This window comes from Leuciscus leuciscus (genome assembly GCF_965113295.1).
Source record: "Leuciscus leuciscus genome assembly, chromosome: 4".
Classification (NCBI taxonomy): domain Eukaryota; kingdom Metazoa; phylum Chordata; class Actinopteri; order Cypriniformes; family Leuciscidae; genus Leuciscus; species Leuciscus leuciscus.
In genome coordinates this window covers 39,957,274-39,974,976 of record NC_138728.1, presented here as the reverse complement: position 1 = coordinate 39,974,976, position 17,703 = coordinate 39,957,274, and the positions used below count along the sequence as shown (strand labels likewise).

Below are 17,703 nucleotides of genomic sequence, written 5' to 3'. Positions count from 1 at the left end.
GGCGTGAGAGAAAAAAAAGACGGCAAGCACGGGTGGCAGATTAACTGGCTAGCGAAAAGCTAGCGTTTTGTGCAAGATTTAGATTAAAGCTAGTCAGATCAATGTGACAGACAAAATTTGATAATAACAGATATATTGTGATGATTAAATTATATGAAGCAATATTACAAGTTAAAAATACATGTTAAAAACGATGTATGAATTAATAAAGCACAGTTCAGATTATGTGTTATTGTGGAATAGGCAATATGACCAAAATCTTACTTCAAGATACAAGACATTTGAACAATAACAACAATCAGGTCTGTAAATCCAATTCTTGCATTTTTTATTGAATGATACATTTTATTTAATGGTAATTTTGATAGTAATAATAAAAATGATCTAGGTGACACTATCACTGTCACTGAATGACTGATTTCCATCAACACAATTAGAGCTTGAGAAAAGCACAAATACACATCGTCACTCATCGTGACTCACAAACACACACTGATCTTACGGTCTATATGCGGATTCATTAAACACATTTATTCTAACATGTTATTTCACTGACAGAAGTTCAGCTTTAGTATCAATATAATGAAGAGAAAATAAGAGACTTTATTACACCTAACTGTTACTGATTTATCATGCAGCTCAAAGCATTATGGGTAGAATCTCTCTACAGACTGTTCTGATTCATCAACACAGTTTCACTGATGATTTACAGCCAACCCAAAACCCAGGGTAGAGTGGCTGAGTGAATGTGGTCTGGACTGTGTGTATGAGGCTCATTGTGTCAGAGACGCTGTAGAAGGACAGAGTTCCTGCACTGTGATCCACATACACTCCTATTCTACTGCTGATGGACTCTACAGGGAATTTAGTCTGGATGTTATTGTGTTTGAATGAGTATCTGGAGGGAGAGCAGATCAAACTCCAGGACTGATCATTATATCCAAACAAACACTCATTACCCGATCCCTTCCTGCTGATGCTCTTATATGACACTGATATATACACAAATTTTCCACTCCACTCAATCTCCCAGTAACAGCGTCCACACACACTCTCTTTACACAAAACCTGAGACCAATGATCAAATCTGTCTGGATGATCAGGATACGGCTGAAGCTCTGTGACAGTGACAGTAATCACTCTGTTCCTCTCAGACAGATGGAGGTGTTTATGTGCCGTGTTCTGATCCAGAGTGAGCTGATGGGAATCTGATGGAGAGAAAACACATCAGATGAATCATCTGACTGATATCATGTGCAAATCATGATTATCCATCATCCAAGTCCCTTACATGGATGATTACCTTATTTGTAATTTGATTGACAACGTTTTTTTAAGCATTTAGGCCTATTGTTTGTGATTTTCAGAGCCATCTTGAGCTTTCTTTAAATTGCTCTCTGTTGCCTTAAGGTTAAAGAGACTTGAGACAAAATCCTGTTTAGGATAAATCCGCAGCGGAATTAGTTTGTTCTTACTTTCCTGAAGCTTTTTTACTACTGTGATTTTATCTCTAAATCTTGGATAAATGTTTTTAAAAATAATCATATTTATCAATTAGTTTTTAGACCCAAAGTCTCGAGTCCATTTCAAATTTTTCTTTTTTTCTTTTTTGGGGGGGATTTTAGTAAGTATGATATAGTTATGCTCTCTGTCCCACTTTTTAAATGTGCAAATTATGACTTTTTTTTAAGACAGTAAAGAGATTATGTTAAAAAACATTTCTATTTTAACGGACGAAGGCAAACAGCTGAAATGTTTTTTTTTATCTCCTGCTTGAACCTAATAAAAGTATTTTTAAAGTGCAGACCTTTTTGGATTTCCATATTTTAAATCATTTAAAATAACCCACATTTCTATTTTTCATTTTAATTTCAATCTTTCTGTTCATCAAAACATTTTATCCAAAGCGACTTACAACTGAGGAGAACAATAGAAGCAATAAGACCAGCAAGAGGGAAACAGTATACAAGTGCTGTAACAAGTCTCAGTAAGTCTAGTACAGTTAAAAACAAAAAAACAAAGAATAGAATAGGCAGGTGCTACTATTAATTGGGCAGGTGCTGGCGAAAAAGATGTGTCTTTAGACATTTTTTGAAAATGGAGATCTCACAAATTGAGATTTGCAAACTGCAAACTGATGAAGAGTGGTGTGACGTGGGCTTTCTTCAGCTTGTTGAAGACCACCCTCGCTGCTGCATTCTGGATCAGTTGCAAAGGCTTGATAGTACATGCCGGAAGGCCCGCTAAGAGAGCATTACAATAGTCCAGTCTGGAGAGAACAAGAGCTTTGGACAAGGAGTTGTGTGGCCTGCTCTGATAGGAAGGGTCTGAGCTTCCTGATGTTGTATAAAGCAAATCTGCAGGACCAGGCCGTTGTAGAAATATGGGTCTGTGAAGCTTAGCTGATCATCAATCACAACTCCAAGATTCCTAGCTGTCCTGTAAGGAGTTATGGTTGACGAACCCAGCTGAATGGAGAAGTTGTGCTGAAGTGTTGGGATGGCCGAGACCACAAGCAGCTCTGTCTTAGCAAGGTTAAGTTGAAGGTGATGGTCCTTCATCCAGCAAGAAATGTCTGTCAGGCAGGCTGAGATGCGAGCAGCTACCGTCGGATCATTCGGCTGGAATGAGAGGTAGAGCTGTGTGTCATCAGCATAGCAGTGATAGGAAAAGCCATGTTTCTGAATGACAGATCCTAGTGATGACATGTAGATGGAGAAGAGAAGTGGTCCAAGCACCGATGTGGGTTTCTTAAGCAGTGGGGTTACCCGAGCCTGCTTAAATGCTGTGGGAACGGTACCAGTGTGAAGAGAGGTGTTAATAATGTGAGTAAGTGCAGGTGTAACTGAGGAAGAAATGCCCTGGAGGAGGTGAGTGAGGATTGGATCAAGTGGACAGGTAGTAGGATGATTGGAAAGGATAAGTTTGTAAATTTCTGCCTCCGAGATTGGAGAGAGGAAGGAGAGAGAGTGTGTATTTGTTATGATGTGTTTGTCAGTTTGTGGTGAGGAGAATTGGCTGCTGATGGTTGTTGTTTTGTTTATGAAGAATGTTGAATGCTGTAAGAGTAGATGAGGAAGGGAGGAAGGGGAAAGGGGTTTGTAAGTTTGTTGTGGTAAAATGTCGTTTTAACAGTGGAGACATTTGCAGAGAAGAACGAGAGGAGAGATTTATACAAACTAAGGTCAGTAGCATTTTTTGATTTGGGGGCAGATGGGGTAGCGCGGGCTGGTCTGCATGAAAGGGGGCAAAAGTTGTCTAAACAAGATGTTAGAGTGGAGCAAAGAGTGTCAGTAGCACTGTTAGTGTCCAGTGCTGAAAACTGAGCGGGTGAAGGAAGTGAGGATGAAACCATAGAGGATAGGTGAGAGGGAGAGAGTGAGCGTACACTGAAAGGTGACCTGTGGAGGAGTGTGTGTTGTGTCAGGAGTCAGTTTGAGGTTAAAAGTGATGAAGTGGTCTGAGGTGTGCAGTGGAGTAACAGCCTGGGTTTTATCAAGGTGGATGTTGAAGTCACCGAGTACCAGAGGAGTACCGTCCTCAGGGTGGTTTGAGAGTAACACATCTAACTCCTCTAAGAAGTTACCCAGTTGACCTGGGGGACGATAAACAACTACAAGGTGGAACAACTACAAGGTGGATTTTAGTAGGGTGAGTAATAGTAATTGCGTTTGATTCAAATCCAGGTAGGTAGAGATGGTAAAGGATAAAATTTCCATTCATTTGAGATAAGTAGACCAGTACCTCCACCCCTCCCAGTTGGGTGAGGGGTGTGGGAAAAAGCAGTGTCCTCAGGTTTTATCCAGGTCTCAGTTAGGGCCATGAGGTTGAGACTTGAATGAGTAGAAATAGATGAAATAAAGTCTACTTTGTTTACAGCAGACTGACAGTTCAAGAGACCAATTGGAATAGAGAGTAAAGTAGTAGAGGACATAGGGGCAATTTATGAGTGTTAGCAGTAATAGAAGATATTTAAAAGCACATAGTGAATACAGATCACTAAAACAAACAAATGAGAACACGCTGTACAGAAAGGAAAGAAAGGGGGGAAAAAAGCAGTACTCAAGTGCCTTGTCTGTGTCTTTGCTCGGTGGAGTTGCGCAGGTCCAGTCCCTGGTCTTTACACTCTTCGGTCTTCACACAATGAGGGCTTCACACAAGGGCTGCTGCGGTGCACTAACCAATTATATACACGCCTAATACCCCGTTATTGAATACAGCAGGTCACTGCCTACTACTTAGCAAAGCGAAACTCAAAAGCCATGCGAGATACACAACAAAAACAAACAAAACTTCAGTAAACAGTAAATAAAACGTTTCCCAGCAACGAAGAACCGCGCTAAAATCTAATGAGAAAAGTAAACACTAACAAGCTGATGTCCTCTCCTGTTGCTCGACTGCTTCTTCAAACAAGTAGTAGCAAACACAGTAGAATAAGTACCTTAACTTGCTTTGGACACGCCCTACTACTTAGCAAAGCGAAACTCAAAAGCCACGCGAGATGCACAACAAACAAACAAACAAACAAACAAACAAACGCGACTTCAGCAAGCGTTTTACCACAGTAAACAAAACAAAGTTTCCCAGCAACGAAGAACTGCGCTAAAATATAATGAGAAAAGTAAACACTCTCAAGCTGATGTCCTCTCCTGTTGCTCGACTGCTTCTTCAGATAAAAAACACCTCCACACATTCCACATTTTTATTTTACATTTTAAAATATATTCAAATAGAACATGGCTCTTTAAAATCATAGGGATATTTCCAATATTCCTGTTTTTACTGTATTTTGAATCAAATAAATCCAGCCTCGTGAGCAGAAGAGACTTCTTTCAAAAACAAATAAACCTTTGTTACAATGCATGTGTCATGAATGTCCACCCCAGGCAAGTTTGAAGAAACCAAGTGCAGCTTTATTCAAAATATGATCAAACATAAAACAAAGGCGTGGCATGGCATGAAACTACAGACATGGACACGGACACGGACAAACCATACCACCAGTGGTTACAGGGAAACAATACTTGACAAAGACACATGCCAAACATGAGGGCTTAGCAAACAAGATAGACACAGATTTTTATGACATCACCTCAGACTTCAGCTTCTCATCACATCTCCTGTCCAATCAAATGCTCTAGAATCTAAAGCATCCCGTCTCCTATGCTATAAATACCACCTGGCCAAAGCGACTGTTGACACATCACTGAGCAATATGGGTTTTTGCCAGGGTCGATTATGTTCCGACCACTTTTTGAAACATCTCACGGCACAGATGTACCTAATACAAAGAAATCTCCAGTTAACTAGCAGGGCATCGCTCGTTTGTTAAATAAGAGGCATTCTAGCGCTGAAATGTGTTGTTTTTTAAATCAAGCTGCTAAGTGCTCAATGTCGCTGCTATCAGTTGCATGGATACAGTCTTCACTAGACTTCACTAAACACTTAATGCAGTTGCGGAGACAATCTATTCGTTCCAGCGAAATCACAAAACAAAACACACAAACGTGTCCCTATTTGATATACAACCACTGATAAACCTATTCAGTTTTGATGAGAAAAAAAACTATACGAGTGCGGATTAGAAGAACCCAGAACCTCTGACATGCTTGGCAAAAGTTCTACCACTAGACCATTAAAGCACACAAATTAAACCCAATGTACTACTGAAATTGATTTCTGGACATTATCATGTTATTTTTTTTGAAAATTGTTTTTGCACACATATATTGTACATATATCTGATTTAGCATTGTTTAGCAACCTCCTCCCCCCACACCCCACACACCTGTCCCACCCCCTTTTTAAAACAAAATCAGCCACTGGTTGGAGATGTGTATTTGCTTGCTCGAGTTTTATTCTGTTTTCAAACTGTACGTTGGTTAAAAATGAAATGGCTATTCACATCTCTACTATTGAATCCAACGTATCATCAGTGCTAGTATTCGCTTTGGTGCAGTCAAGTAGGACTTGCAGTCTGTGAGGTAAACTAAACGCTAATGGCTATTTGGAAAGGGGGAGGAGCCATTCACAGGGTTCCCGCGGGGTCTTAAAAAGTCTAAAATTCTGAACTTTAAATTTAAGGCCTTAAAATGTCTTAAAAACGGCCAAATTTTCATCCGTGGTCTTAAATTTCATTTAGTCAGGTCTAAAAAAGGTCTCGCCAACAGGCGTTCACATATCGCATCTTTTGCGCGCTCAAGTTCGTTCAAATGTAGGATTGATAATCGAAGGATTGATAATCGCTCATAATTGAAGCGACGCACTCGTTTTTTTCCAGGCGCAGCGAGATAAAAAAAATCTCAACTCTTCAGAATGCCGCAAACGCACCGCAGGTCATGTGACAAGAACCAACCAATCAGCTTCGCCCCTTTCCGTAACAACATTGAAAGCTCACTCAACTGGAAGGATGCGGGTGCACCCAAACACTACGGGTGTTTTTCTCTTCTCCGTAAATAAATCTTGAAGCAGAGCTACAGCAAGCGTTTCTCGCCGGTGGAAATCCATTAGCCACTAAAACTTCTTTATCATTGTGTAGAGCGCAGTGCTTGGTTGCATAGCAACGACAGACGCCACGGGAAAATCCGACCGAATTTTACTATTAATTATAAAAGATAAGCTAAAGTGCATTGTAAATGTCAGTAATTTATCTTTTTATAAAAAATTATTTAAAGTCTGAAATATGTGAGGTTTATCTTTTTATAAAAAAACTTTTTTGTCTAAACTTTATTTGAATTTGTACATGTTAGTATATAACATGTTGCAAGACATTTTTAAAATCTGGCTATCATTTGTAATGGTATTATTTTAATTTTTATGTAAACAAAAAGTGCATATTGATGCTAATTTTATTTGTTATTTGCTGGTTTTCGACATTGTGTAGTAATATACTTTTTGAACAGGATTCTGTGATAACTGTGGTCATTTTTGTCACTATAATCATTGAAATGAAATGTTCATGCCATTTCATCTCTAGTTATGATCAACTATGATCAACTAAAATCAACTAATTATGTGTTTTTTACAGTATAATATGCATAGTACAATTTTCTATAAAAAAAATTATATATCTGATTCTGATTCTGACACGTTGTTGGGTGTGGAAGGTTACTAATGTGATTGTTTTATCTGTAAATTAATTTAATGTTTTTTCAATTACTTAATTCATTGAAATAAAATGAATTCTTTGATTTGATTTTTTTTTTTTGGTAGGTCTTAAATTTCAAACTTTATGGTCTTAAAATGTCTTAAAAAGGTCTTAAATTTGACTGCCTGAAACCTGCAAGAACCCTGCATTCGATATGTTCCGCCTTAGCTTCCTGTTTCATCTGATATCTATGGTTTATAACAGAGAACTCTGCGCCAAATCTGAATACTCACTGGATCTCGCAGCGATGTTATTCATTTCTATGGTGAATTCAATGGATTTCTTCACTGGATCTCCCAGCGCTGTGGGGTAAACGTGTCGTGTGATCGAGATCGGCCCACAACAAATGAGTAGCTCGCGGCACACTGCTGCGCTATCTATTATTGGTGCAAACTAATAAACGGTCCGTGAAGCACAAATGAGTTTCGTTCGCTCCATTTGGTCGCAGTCTGGAGCCCTACCTTCCCACCTTGTTATTGTATCGTTATTTCTTCCTTTGTAAATATTTTAAATATTTTGTATTTGACACTGTACACTTCGGAATTTTTTATTTATTTTTTTGAGTGGAGCTTTGCCTATATCCTTTTTTTCATTGCCCTACCATCATTTTGAGATACACAGACACTTCTTTTAATGTTATACTCCCGTTTAGGCAAATATCAAATAGCACCTAACAACCTTAACGACCCCAAATTTTTGATCGGTGGTGTATATTATATATGTTTATTTATAATATATAATTTGGTTTATATTATTATTATTATTATTATTCACCTATATATCATTTAAAAGGCATGTCATTGATTGCCACATAACATATTTGACTGGATAGTTTAAATATCATTATCATTAGTTTAACAAAGATCAAAAAAGCCACGTGAATAGAAAGTGTTAGATAAACATTTTAGAAATTTGGCACTGAAACCTTAATTACGTAAATTATCACAAACTGCAGCCAATCAACAAACAAGAGGCATTCATATTAATCTTTCCAACAGAAAACAACACGAAAAAAACATATTGTGTTATATTGTGTCTGAACTGTCTATTGCCACATTGGAGTAAACTGTCAGGTCACACAATACACAGACAGTTAACGTTCTATTTTTGAAACACCCAACTTTTTTGTTTTTCTTTTGTAAGTAATTGCAAGTTTCATCTTGTAAATCTTCAAATAAACGCCACCCAAAAACACCTTAAGACCCCACCCCATCCCACCTCTGTCTCTTCAGTCATGTTTTCTTTTACCTTCTACAGGAAGAGCATGAAGACACTCATTGAGTTTCTCTGCTTGTTTTCTTGGTGACTTACATTTTAGGAAGTCGTCCCTGGTTCTGGGAACAATGTTGGTCAAATTGACTGTGGAAATCAACAGACATGAAGAGTGTGATTATCATGTCAAGAGAAAATGATCCCTGCATCCGTTCTAAGACATTTCTAATATGATCTTCTACATGATATGAGATGATGAAGGATCATTTATGAGAGCAGAATTTCCAGGACTTTACCTCTGTCAGAGATCTTCTTCAGCTCCTCTTTGCAGAAATCCTCCAGTTTGTCTCTCAGCTGACGGACAGATTCTCTCACGCCATCAAAAGAGGAGAGAGAACTGAAGGGATTGTCATTTACGTCTGTTGATTCAGGAGGAGCTGAGAGAAACTGGAAACTCTACAGAAAACAGAAATAAAATATCTCATCACCTCCACACTTCGTCAATTGTCTGCACCACTGTCAGATTTGTGCGGCTCTTGTTGATCTTTAGTAACTCTCCTCAATCCAACATTTTCACAGCATCAGCTTCATTCTTCTCATATTCATTATATCATGTTAGAGCTACGAGTTCTAGCGTTTTCCACTTACACATGGAAACCAAGCGGCAACCTCCCCGTCTCTCTCTTGAAACCAACACGGAAGTGAGTTAAACTGCAATTCGTTGACAGGTCGCTTGAGGCTGGTGTCAAAAGTGAGTCAAATCTGTATCTCCCCCATGTTAAAATGCCAAATTTTACAACAGTGTCTGTATGTGGCTTTGGTCTATACAGCTAATTTTGCCCTTCATAACAACTGTGAGGGGGGTGAATTTTTTTATAACTCATCCGTTTAGTTGATTAATATTTAAAGTTCTGCATAATTAAGGGTGTGTCCACTTGAGTGACAGGTGGATTGCCGCGGATGTCAATGCTAGCCGTTTGTGTGCTGTTACTAGCCGTCACTTCACCTCAGCAAATTTTAGCTGCTGAACTTGCCATCTCTGCAGTGTTTGTGCTTTTTTTCGGGATTATTTCATACAATTTAATACACCCATTACTTTAATACACCCATTGGATTCCGTCGTTGTCGTCGAGTATCGTTCGAGAGAACAACCAGCTCTGTATTTCAGTTGTTTTCCTCTGTGAACATGCACTAATGGATGTATGAAAATTTCGTTTGCGTTTTGGAGTTTTCAGATTTAAAAACGTCAATAAAGGCTCGTTTGTTCTGCTCTCACGGAACAGATAGATTATAATATGCTTATGTACCGTCAGATGAAATCCTGCAGGTGTCGGCGCTTTCTCCGTCCATGCTATAAATGCACATCCTTGAATGAGCGCGGATTTCCAGCGCATTTACTTGAACTTCATAGGTAACGTTAACCCTCTGAGGTCTGAGGGGTTTTTGGGGTCCTTGAGATGTTCTGACATGCCCTGACATTTGTGCTTTTTTCAGTTGCTTATAAACATATTAATGGCAAAGGTATAATTACACTCTATTTAGCACAAACAGGGCTACCATAATATGTGAGCAACATGCATGTACATGTTTGTATTTTTGAGAGAATAATGTTTATGCATGGTTATTGAAAAAACTAAAAACTAAAGTTTCTGAAATAAGGCCACAAAACACATACTAAATACGTGTCAATAAGACTTTTGACTAATTGATGTCTTTGCCTAGAGTTTTTTCTTCAAAATGATGTGAAAATCATCCTGCCCTTATCATTCACATAACACAATACATTGATTTAAATCTTGTAAAACACTTTTTGTTTGTAAAGGCAATATGCGCAAGGGGCGTCAACCATTCAACAGCATCATGCATATGTAGTGGTTCACACCTCAGGAGACAATGGGGCCCGCATACTTAATGAGCCATTCATTCAGGTGTGTCACCTATAGCCACAAGAAAGAATGCAAGAGCAATATATATACAGTATATATATATATATATATATATATATATATATTCTACCAAATTGGATCACAGTTGGAAGCATGTCAATTTTTTTTTTTTTCACAAATTTTGCTTGCAAATTGTATAATATCCAAGGAAAACATGTCTATTAATTGTGCAGTTAATTCTCATACTGTATTTTCAGTTTTGGAATATGTATCCTCTCCCCAAATTTGTCAATAATAAAACACAATAAAAATTATTTAAAGAAAATGCTTATATTTACCTTTTAAAATTTGTTTACATCTACCTTGTAAATATATATTTTTTTATTAAAAAGGTTACAATTACAACAACAATTGAAGTGTAATCTTTCTTTGTAAAAACTAAAGTATACATTTTATCATACATATTTCAAACTTCGAATATAGCCTACATTGACAAAACATACTATATTTAACATATTAGCAAAAATTGGCAAACAAAAGCTTATTTGAGGTGGCAGATATTTTACAGTAAAAATGTGTAATCTATCCAAAACTAATCAACGAAATGTTGTCTTTCATATGTCTGTAACATAGGTCTTTCGTTTTTATTATAAGGAATATAAATGTTAATTTGCAGTTTAATACGTTGCTTATACAAATACATTTTATTTCAACATATTTCAATCGATTTTACTCAGTATAGCAAAATAGTTTGCTAAAAGCAGATCATTTATTCACACACAGAAACGCAATTCAAATTTAAACCGTCTTTTTGCGAGTTGTGGTAAACAGCGCATCTCTGCGTTCATTCATTCACACAGAAACGCGATTTACTTGAGAATGAAAAAAAAAACTTACTACATTATTCCATCCGTTGCTCCTCGAAATACCAGCACTTCTGAGGTAAGTTTTCCATTATTATTATTCCTCACAGCGCTGCGAGACAGTGTAGACGACTACACTTATCTGAATAAACTTGATGTGTTTTCTCGAGCTGATATGTGGGCGTTCACAGTTTGTATGGGATCGTCTCAGTCATTTGCGTTTGAATAGCGCGCGCTCTCCGTGGGCGGGGCCGATTATAACGTAATGAGATGCGATGAGCTCGACTGGAATCGCTCTCTTTTAATACAGATTTCTCAAGATGAAGATATTTGTTTTTTATATAAATTACTTCATTTAAAAGACGAGAATTCAAGCTTCATGCCTGTGTCTTTGTATGCCTGTTTGACTGAGTATTCGCTCAGTTATTGTTCATTTTCGGACGCGTTTCAGAATGGACTTCACTGGCAGAGAGAAGGCAGAACTCGCTTCGTGTTTATTTTTCTTTATTTGGCAAAAAGCACAACACTTTGTTTTTATTGTGAGTATACACAAAAATAATACACATTTAACAGAATCGATTGATGTATGAAACTCCTATGGAAAATCAAAGTCAACAGAGTATTTATGAGTTTCTTTTACATTGATAAAAAAAAAGCGAGCTGGTATCGCCGGCGATACCGTAGACCTCAGGGGGTTAATATATCTATGGTTACTTTAACCCATTTGAGAGGCGGCCAAAATAAGAATTTAAAATGGACTGAATAAGCTCTCAACGAACTTGACGAGCGATGCCGCGCTGACGGGCCATACACTATAAAAAAAAAGAGTGACTGACATGTATGCACATAAATCACTGTCACACACACTCTCTCAGAGTAATATTTAGTTACTGCATAAACATTTTCAACTAGCAGAATAGTACAGAATCACAATACACAGTCTCACTTGTTGCCATGTCTTTTAACTATTATAATATTTCGAAGGGCAAAAACAGGAACTTTTATTTGGCTTTACATCATCAACTGTCACTTTAGCGCGAGGCCCTGTGCAGTCGCAGACTTGGTACTGTCAGTAGCATATAGCATAGCATTACCTCCCCACCCGCCCCGCCTCTTTGCCCATTTTCTGTTATCCGGGAGTGACGTGAGGCCAAGATGGCGACGGCCGGCTCCGCCCACTTTAGGCTTCAAAAATGCTCTTCAGAAACCTACGGGTGACGTCACGGACACTACGTCCATATTTTTTTACAGTCTATGGTGGAAACTTATGTGAACTTACGTTTTCACTTATGTGAACTTTCTAGGAAAACACTTGGATGATCAAACATCTGGCAATTCACAAGTTGGTTTGCCCATGTAATCTTTAAGCTATAAGTTATATACCCCACAGTGGGACCACTAATGCTTGGATGATGAGTATGGTAGGAAGGTGCCTAAATTATGTTGGTGGAGTTGGGGAGGTGGGGGGATGCCAAAACAGCTGATGCCAGAGCAAGCTGATCAAGTGGTTGCTTATATGCTCTGGCAGTTAACTGAAAGATTAGATGGATTCACTCCTCCCAAAATTACATTGTGAACTTCGTTGAGTAGATTTGATCAGGAAAAGCATTTCAAAGGCCAACGAGTAGATTGAACACTATTTATAACTTTTGAGCAGTTAGTAGCTCTGAAAAAAGGACTCTTAGCAGGGTTTCCAGTCTTAAATTAGATTTTTAAAATGTAAGGCCATAAAGAGTCATAAAAAGTCTTATTTTTGAAAGGTCTTAAATTTTCGATGGCAATTTGACTTAGACATATCTAAATGTTTTCCAAATTAGCGTACTTTTTTATTTATTATTCTTTCTTTGTGGATTTGCTTGTTCACGTGACATTTTGCGTCACATTTGCGGCAGCATTACGTCTGTCTCCTGCACGCGAAACAGGAGGAGAGACGGAGAAGCAAGTTGGTAAATGTCAGTTCAATTCTAAGTTAATTCTTTATGTGCGTAGTGGTGTGCGATGTGTATTGTCTATTATGATATTGTAATCTTTGTTTTAGCGTGTACGAAGCACTGTGAGCTGACATCGCTTTTGTCTCTCGTGCTTTCACTGCGTGATGTGTACGGTTATAGGTATGTTCCCAAATGAGTTTTTGTCTTATATTTATATCACATTATGTTGTTATCATAGGCCTACAATATCACATCAGCAAGAGTGCTGTTTCCGTGCACAATTGCAAATGTGATATTTTATTTTATATAACAGTTAAATTAACAATTAATTAATTAATAAACAAATAATTAACAATATTGTCAACATTGTTTGTTTTCCCTTTATTTCACAGACGAGAATTTCAAAATGAAACCACAGCAGAGTCTCAATGCAACAGACAGAGATGATTTTTTGACTGTAATCCGCGTTTTGAACGAATCAATTTAATGATTTAATGAACAATCACTTGCTTCTTTCCTGAATGAATCAGCCGTTTGAATGTATCGGTTGAATGAATGACTCCCTCAACTCACTTATTAAGACAGTGACTTGCCGCCACCTACTGGCAGTTTTAGTTTCACATTTAAAGATTACAACGTTCAAATTAGAAATCAGTTCATATTTAAATATTGAATAATAATTTTAAAAAAGAATCTCATAGCTTTATTTATGCAATTGTAAATGCAGTGTAAATATATTAATGCCAGATCTGATGCCACTTCTGTGTCTCCTCAGCACTGCAAAGATGGATTTTGATTTAATTATTTAATTTGACTGGTAACAGTGGTATTGTGTAATTATTCTAATAGAATTTAATTTGAATGTTAGAATTTGACATAAAAGGTGATGCATACATCTACAAATGTTCGTATATAGGTGAAAATGCCCCTGGAAATCAATTTAAGGTGGCAAATATTACCCCTAATAATTTTTTTTTAATTTCTGTCACTTCTGTGAACTGACCACTGCATAGAATATGAAAAATATGAATATCTTCGTCAGTCATCTGTCAACAACAGGCTTAAACCAGCCATGGCACCATGCAAGCACAAAAACACAATCAGTAAAATATTATCTAATTATTATCCACAAAACTTTGAAAATATCGAGACATATTTAGTCAATATTGCACACCCTAATGCATGGTATTAATTTTGATTTCTTCAGGTCTTAAAAAGGCCTTAAATTTGACTTTAAAAAGTGTGCAGAAACCCTGTCTTAGGACACGATCCCAGGTTTTGAGGTTTAAATAAGCTGTAGCATCGCTAATATACAGCCTCAATTCCTGATTGAGGACTTTACTGTCAAATTCATTAATGTGTTAATGAAAATGCTTATAAAAGGTTTCAGCAGGTTTGAAGATTATCTCATTTAGGTAAACATTACTCAAAATTTATAGCACAAGTCAAAGATTGTAAAAAGATAAGTAAGGAGATGATGGGAAATCCTGATTAGTGAAACTGAAACAAAAAAAAGTTTAAATATTAGTGTAGTTTTAAACGGTTGCTGTCTGGAAGCTCAGTATATCTTTCAGAAAAATGTTTCCTAAGAGATTTCCAGAGCTGAACTGCATTTCTAAGTGCATCTCTTTCAAAAGAAGAAGATCAGATGAGAGTCTGACTGATGATGATATAATAACCGAACACACAGATCAACACTTCAGTCGATGGCTCAGTCAAGTCCACTATGACCCTGTTCTTCTAGATCTCTGTTACCTGCAGGAAATGGATGTGGTCCTGTGTGTGTGAAAGCTGCTCCAGCTCAGCGTCTCTCCTCCTCAGATCATTGATCTCCTGCTCCAGTTCCTCCAGTCGTCCTTCAGCTTGACTCACTGCAGTCTTTTCCTGATCTCTGATCCGCTGTGTCGCCTCAGAGCGGCTTCTCTCAATGGAGTGGATGAGCTCAGTGAAGATCCTCTCACTGTCCTCCACTGCTGTCTGTGCAGAGCGCTGTTAGGACACACATCACAATCACACAGTGGCTTCAGTGAGTCCTGACTGAGACATCTCAAACTTCTCTTCTTCTCCAGACTCACCTTATGAGACGCCACAGCCTCTCTCAGCTGCTGAAGATCTTTCTCTCTCTGCTGGATCCTCTGCTGGAACGACCTCTGCGTCTCCTTCAGCTGGTGCTAAAGGACAAACCAATAAAAGGAAACATCACAGAAATCATTAGGTAAACAGATATGAGTTCACATCTAGCCAAGTACATCTCAGGAATCTTTTGTGTGGCAAAGGGGCAAAGATAAGTTTTATTTCTTTATATATTATAACTTTAATGTTGTATTGGAGTGCTGAATTCGTAAGCTTGACTGAATTGTTTGCTTATCTTTATTTCCTTGTGCATCGCCCTTATTTACACTGCACACTAGGGATGTAACAATTCACTCTGAGCCATTTGAAAATCAATGGAAATATGTGACGATTCAAGTCAGTTGAGATGTTAAATGGATCGCGATACATGTTTCAAACAGCAGGGGGCGCTGTGGTCACAGGCTATGGTCACAGCCCATTTCAAAGGCTATGGTCACAGCCCATAAGATATCCAGCGAGTGGGAGATGATTAATTTTGTTCTTCAAACTTGCCCTCTGTTTGAATCACACACCAGTGCTAACATTGCTGAGGTTTTCAAATCAGCCGTGAGTGAATGGGGGCTTCAAAAGGCTTACCATGGAATTGCTTTTGTCGCGGACAATGCAAGAAATATGAATATTGATGTCAGAGAGGCTGGGCTAGCCCCCCATGTCAGGTGTTTTGCCCACACACTGCCAAGCATGTTTGAGTGTGCCTTCGAGTGTGCTGTTTGTTAGGTAGAGTGAGGCACATTGCTGCCTTCTTTTACAGAAGCTCCACAGCCACAGTGGCGCTCTTAGCCAAACAAACACTACTGGAGAATCCAACACACAAATGAATCATAGATATCGCTACGCGCTGGAACAGCAGTCTGGATATGATCGAACGCTATCTCGAACAGCAAGCGGATGTGACAGCGACTCCTGAGCAACGACGTTCGACGAAATGTCCGTGACATCGACACTTTGGATATCTCTGACATACGTGATGCGGAGGACATCATGAGACTTCTTGAGCCACTCAAAACGGCAACCACAGTGTTGTGTGAAGAAAAACATATTCTGTGTCTCTCACCGTGCCCTTAAAAGCATATATGATTGAGCATAAAACGGCTTCCAACGAAGAAGACTCCCTCACTTTGAGCAACATTAAGAGAGCAATACTGAACAACCTTTCAGACAGATACACTTCAGAATACAATCACCTGCCACTGCACTGCATTAGACCCCAGTTTCCGGGCCCTGCCTCATCTGGAGAAAGACCAGCGAGAGGATGTATTCATCAGGCTAAAGTTGTGCTGTTTCAGAACCTAAATATGTACATGGATTTCTAAATACTTTGTTGACTATTATGGCATATTATTTTGCCATAATAATATTAACTATTATTTTAGGGGACAGCCGTTTGTAGTGGTATCTGAAACAGTGCACGATTGTTTGTTAGTATTGAGTGCACGAGCCACATGTGTTCTAGCAGAACACATTAGAAACCTGTAAATGAGCATAATGCGTCTCTTTAAGTTCATACCTGTTTCTCTGTCCTCTGTGCTGCAGCTGATACAGTGTCGTGGTTTGTATGTTCATCCATACACAGCACACATATACACTTCTGATCAGTCCGGCAGAAAACCTCGAGGAGCTTGTCGTGTTTCTGGCAGATCATCTCCTGCAGTCGTCCAGTGGCATCAGTCAGATTGTGTCTCTTCCCTTTAAACCAACTCTCATGTTGTTCAAGGTGATTCTGACAGTAAGAGTTCAGACACACCAGACAGGACTTGACGGCTTTGTGTTTTCTTCCAGTACAGATGTCACACTGCACATCTCCAGCTCCAGTGTAACAGTCAGCAGCAAGTTTAGTCTTCTTCAGTTTCTCCACCAATTCAGCCAGAATGGTGTTTTTAGCTAAAGCAGGTCTTGGACTGAAGGTCTGTCTGCACTGAGGGCAGCTGTAGACTCTCTTCTCATCTTCCTGATCCCAGCAGTCTGTAATACAGATCTTACAGTAACTGTGTCCACAGGAAGTGGTCACTGGATCCTTCAGAAGATCCAGACACACTGAACACATGAACTCATTCTGATCCACTGAATTTCTGGCATCTGCCATTTTACTGCATGAAGACAAAGACGCAAACACACAACAGCTCAACAACACTTGTTTCTCTAAACTCAGGTTATTTTTCTTTCCTGGTTCTGTGTTTGAGTGACGTGTGTAAAACAGGTTTGTCTGTAAAGCAGCTTCCTCATTCTTAAACCCGAAGAGCCTCATTGCTGCTAAGTTTTAGTTTCCTTGTGCATTCCCACACAAATTGTGTTTAATCAGTCTCAGAAGAATATAAGTTACAGAGAAGCAAGACAACAGCCTTAAAAATTCTACTGTAGGACTGAAAACTGTGACCAGAATTACAGTTCCCTTTTTCAGATTAACAGTTTTTATTGATACTCACAGTTTTCAGAATACAACACAATAAATCTGTGCAACAGAAAATTCAACAATGCTGTTGTCTCTGGCAAAATGCTAAGTCCTGTTTAGTCAGTGCTGGTCATTCCAAACA

At 38.5% G+C, this 17,703-nt stretch overlaps 1 protein-coding gene across 3 annotated transcripts; it reads right to left on the bottom strand.

Moving 5' to 3' along the window:
* Positions 1 to 311: 311 nt before the first annotated feature.
* Positions 312 to 17,508, bottom strand: LOC309497342 (tripartite motif-containing protein 16-like). Of its 3 annotated transcripts, none has more exons than XM_082167561.1 (6): positions 16,680 to 17,507; positions 15,115 to 15,210; positions 14,795 to 15,028; positions 8,656 to 8,815; positions 8,396 to 8,506; positions 312 to 1,208 (listed from the first exon to the last, which is right to left on the bottom strand). In XM_082167561.1, the coding sequence occupies exons 1-6, from the start codon at positions 17,415 to 17,417 to the stop codon at positions 685 to 687; spliced, it is 1,863 nt and encodes a 620-aa protein (XP_082023687.1). In that variant the 5' UTR covers positions 17,418 to 17,507; the 3' UTR covers positions 312 to 684. The 3 variants fall into 3 exon arrangements, with proteins under 3 accessions (XP_082023687.1, XP_082023688.1, XP_082023689.1); XM_082167562.1 differs by having other exon boundaries at positions 8,459 to 8,506; positions 16,680 to 17,498; XM_082167563.1 differs by lacking the exons at positions 14,795 to 15,028; positions 15,115 to 15,210 and having other exon boundaries at positions 16,680 to 17,508.
* Positions 17,509 to 17,703: the final 195 nt, after the last annotated feature.

What these genes read in the sequence shown, in the direction of transcription:
- LOC309497342 (XM_082167561.1), bottom strand. Translation starts at nt 17,417, where the DNA reads ATGAGGCTCTTCGGGTTTAAGAATGAGGAAGCTGCTTTACAGACAAAC. An exon ending in CACAGAGGACAGAGAAACAG is followed by an intron (nt 15,211 to 16,679) that starts GTATGAACTTAA and finishes TTTGTCCTTTAG; the next exon opens with CACCAGCTGAAGGAGACGCA. An exon ending in TCATGCTCTTCCTGTAGAAG is followed by an intron (nt 1,209 to 8,395) that starts GTAAAAGAAAAC and finishes TCTCTCCATCAG; the next exon opens with ATTCCCATCAGCTCACTCTG.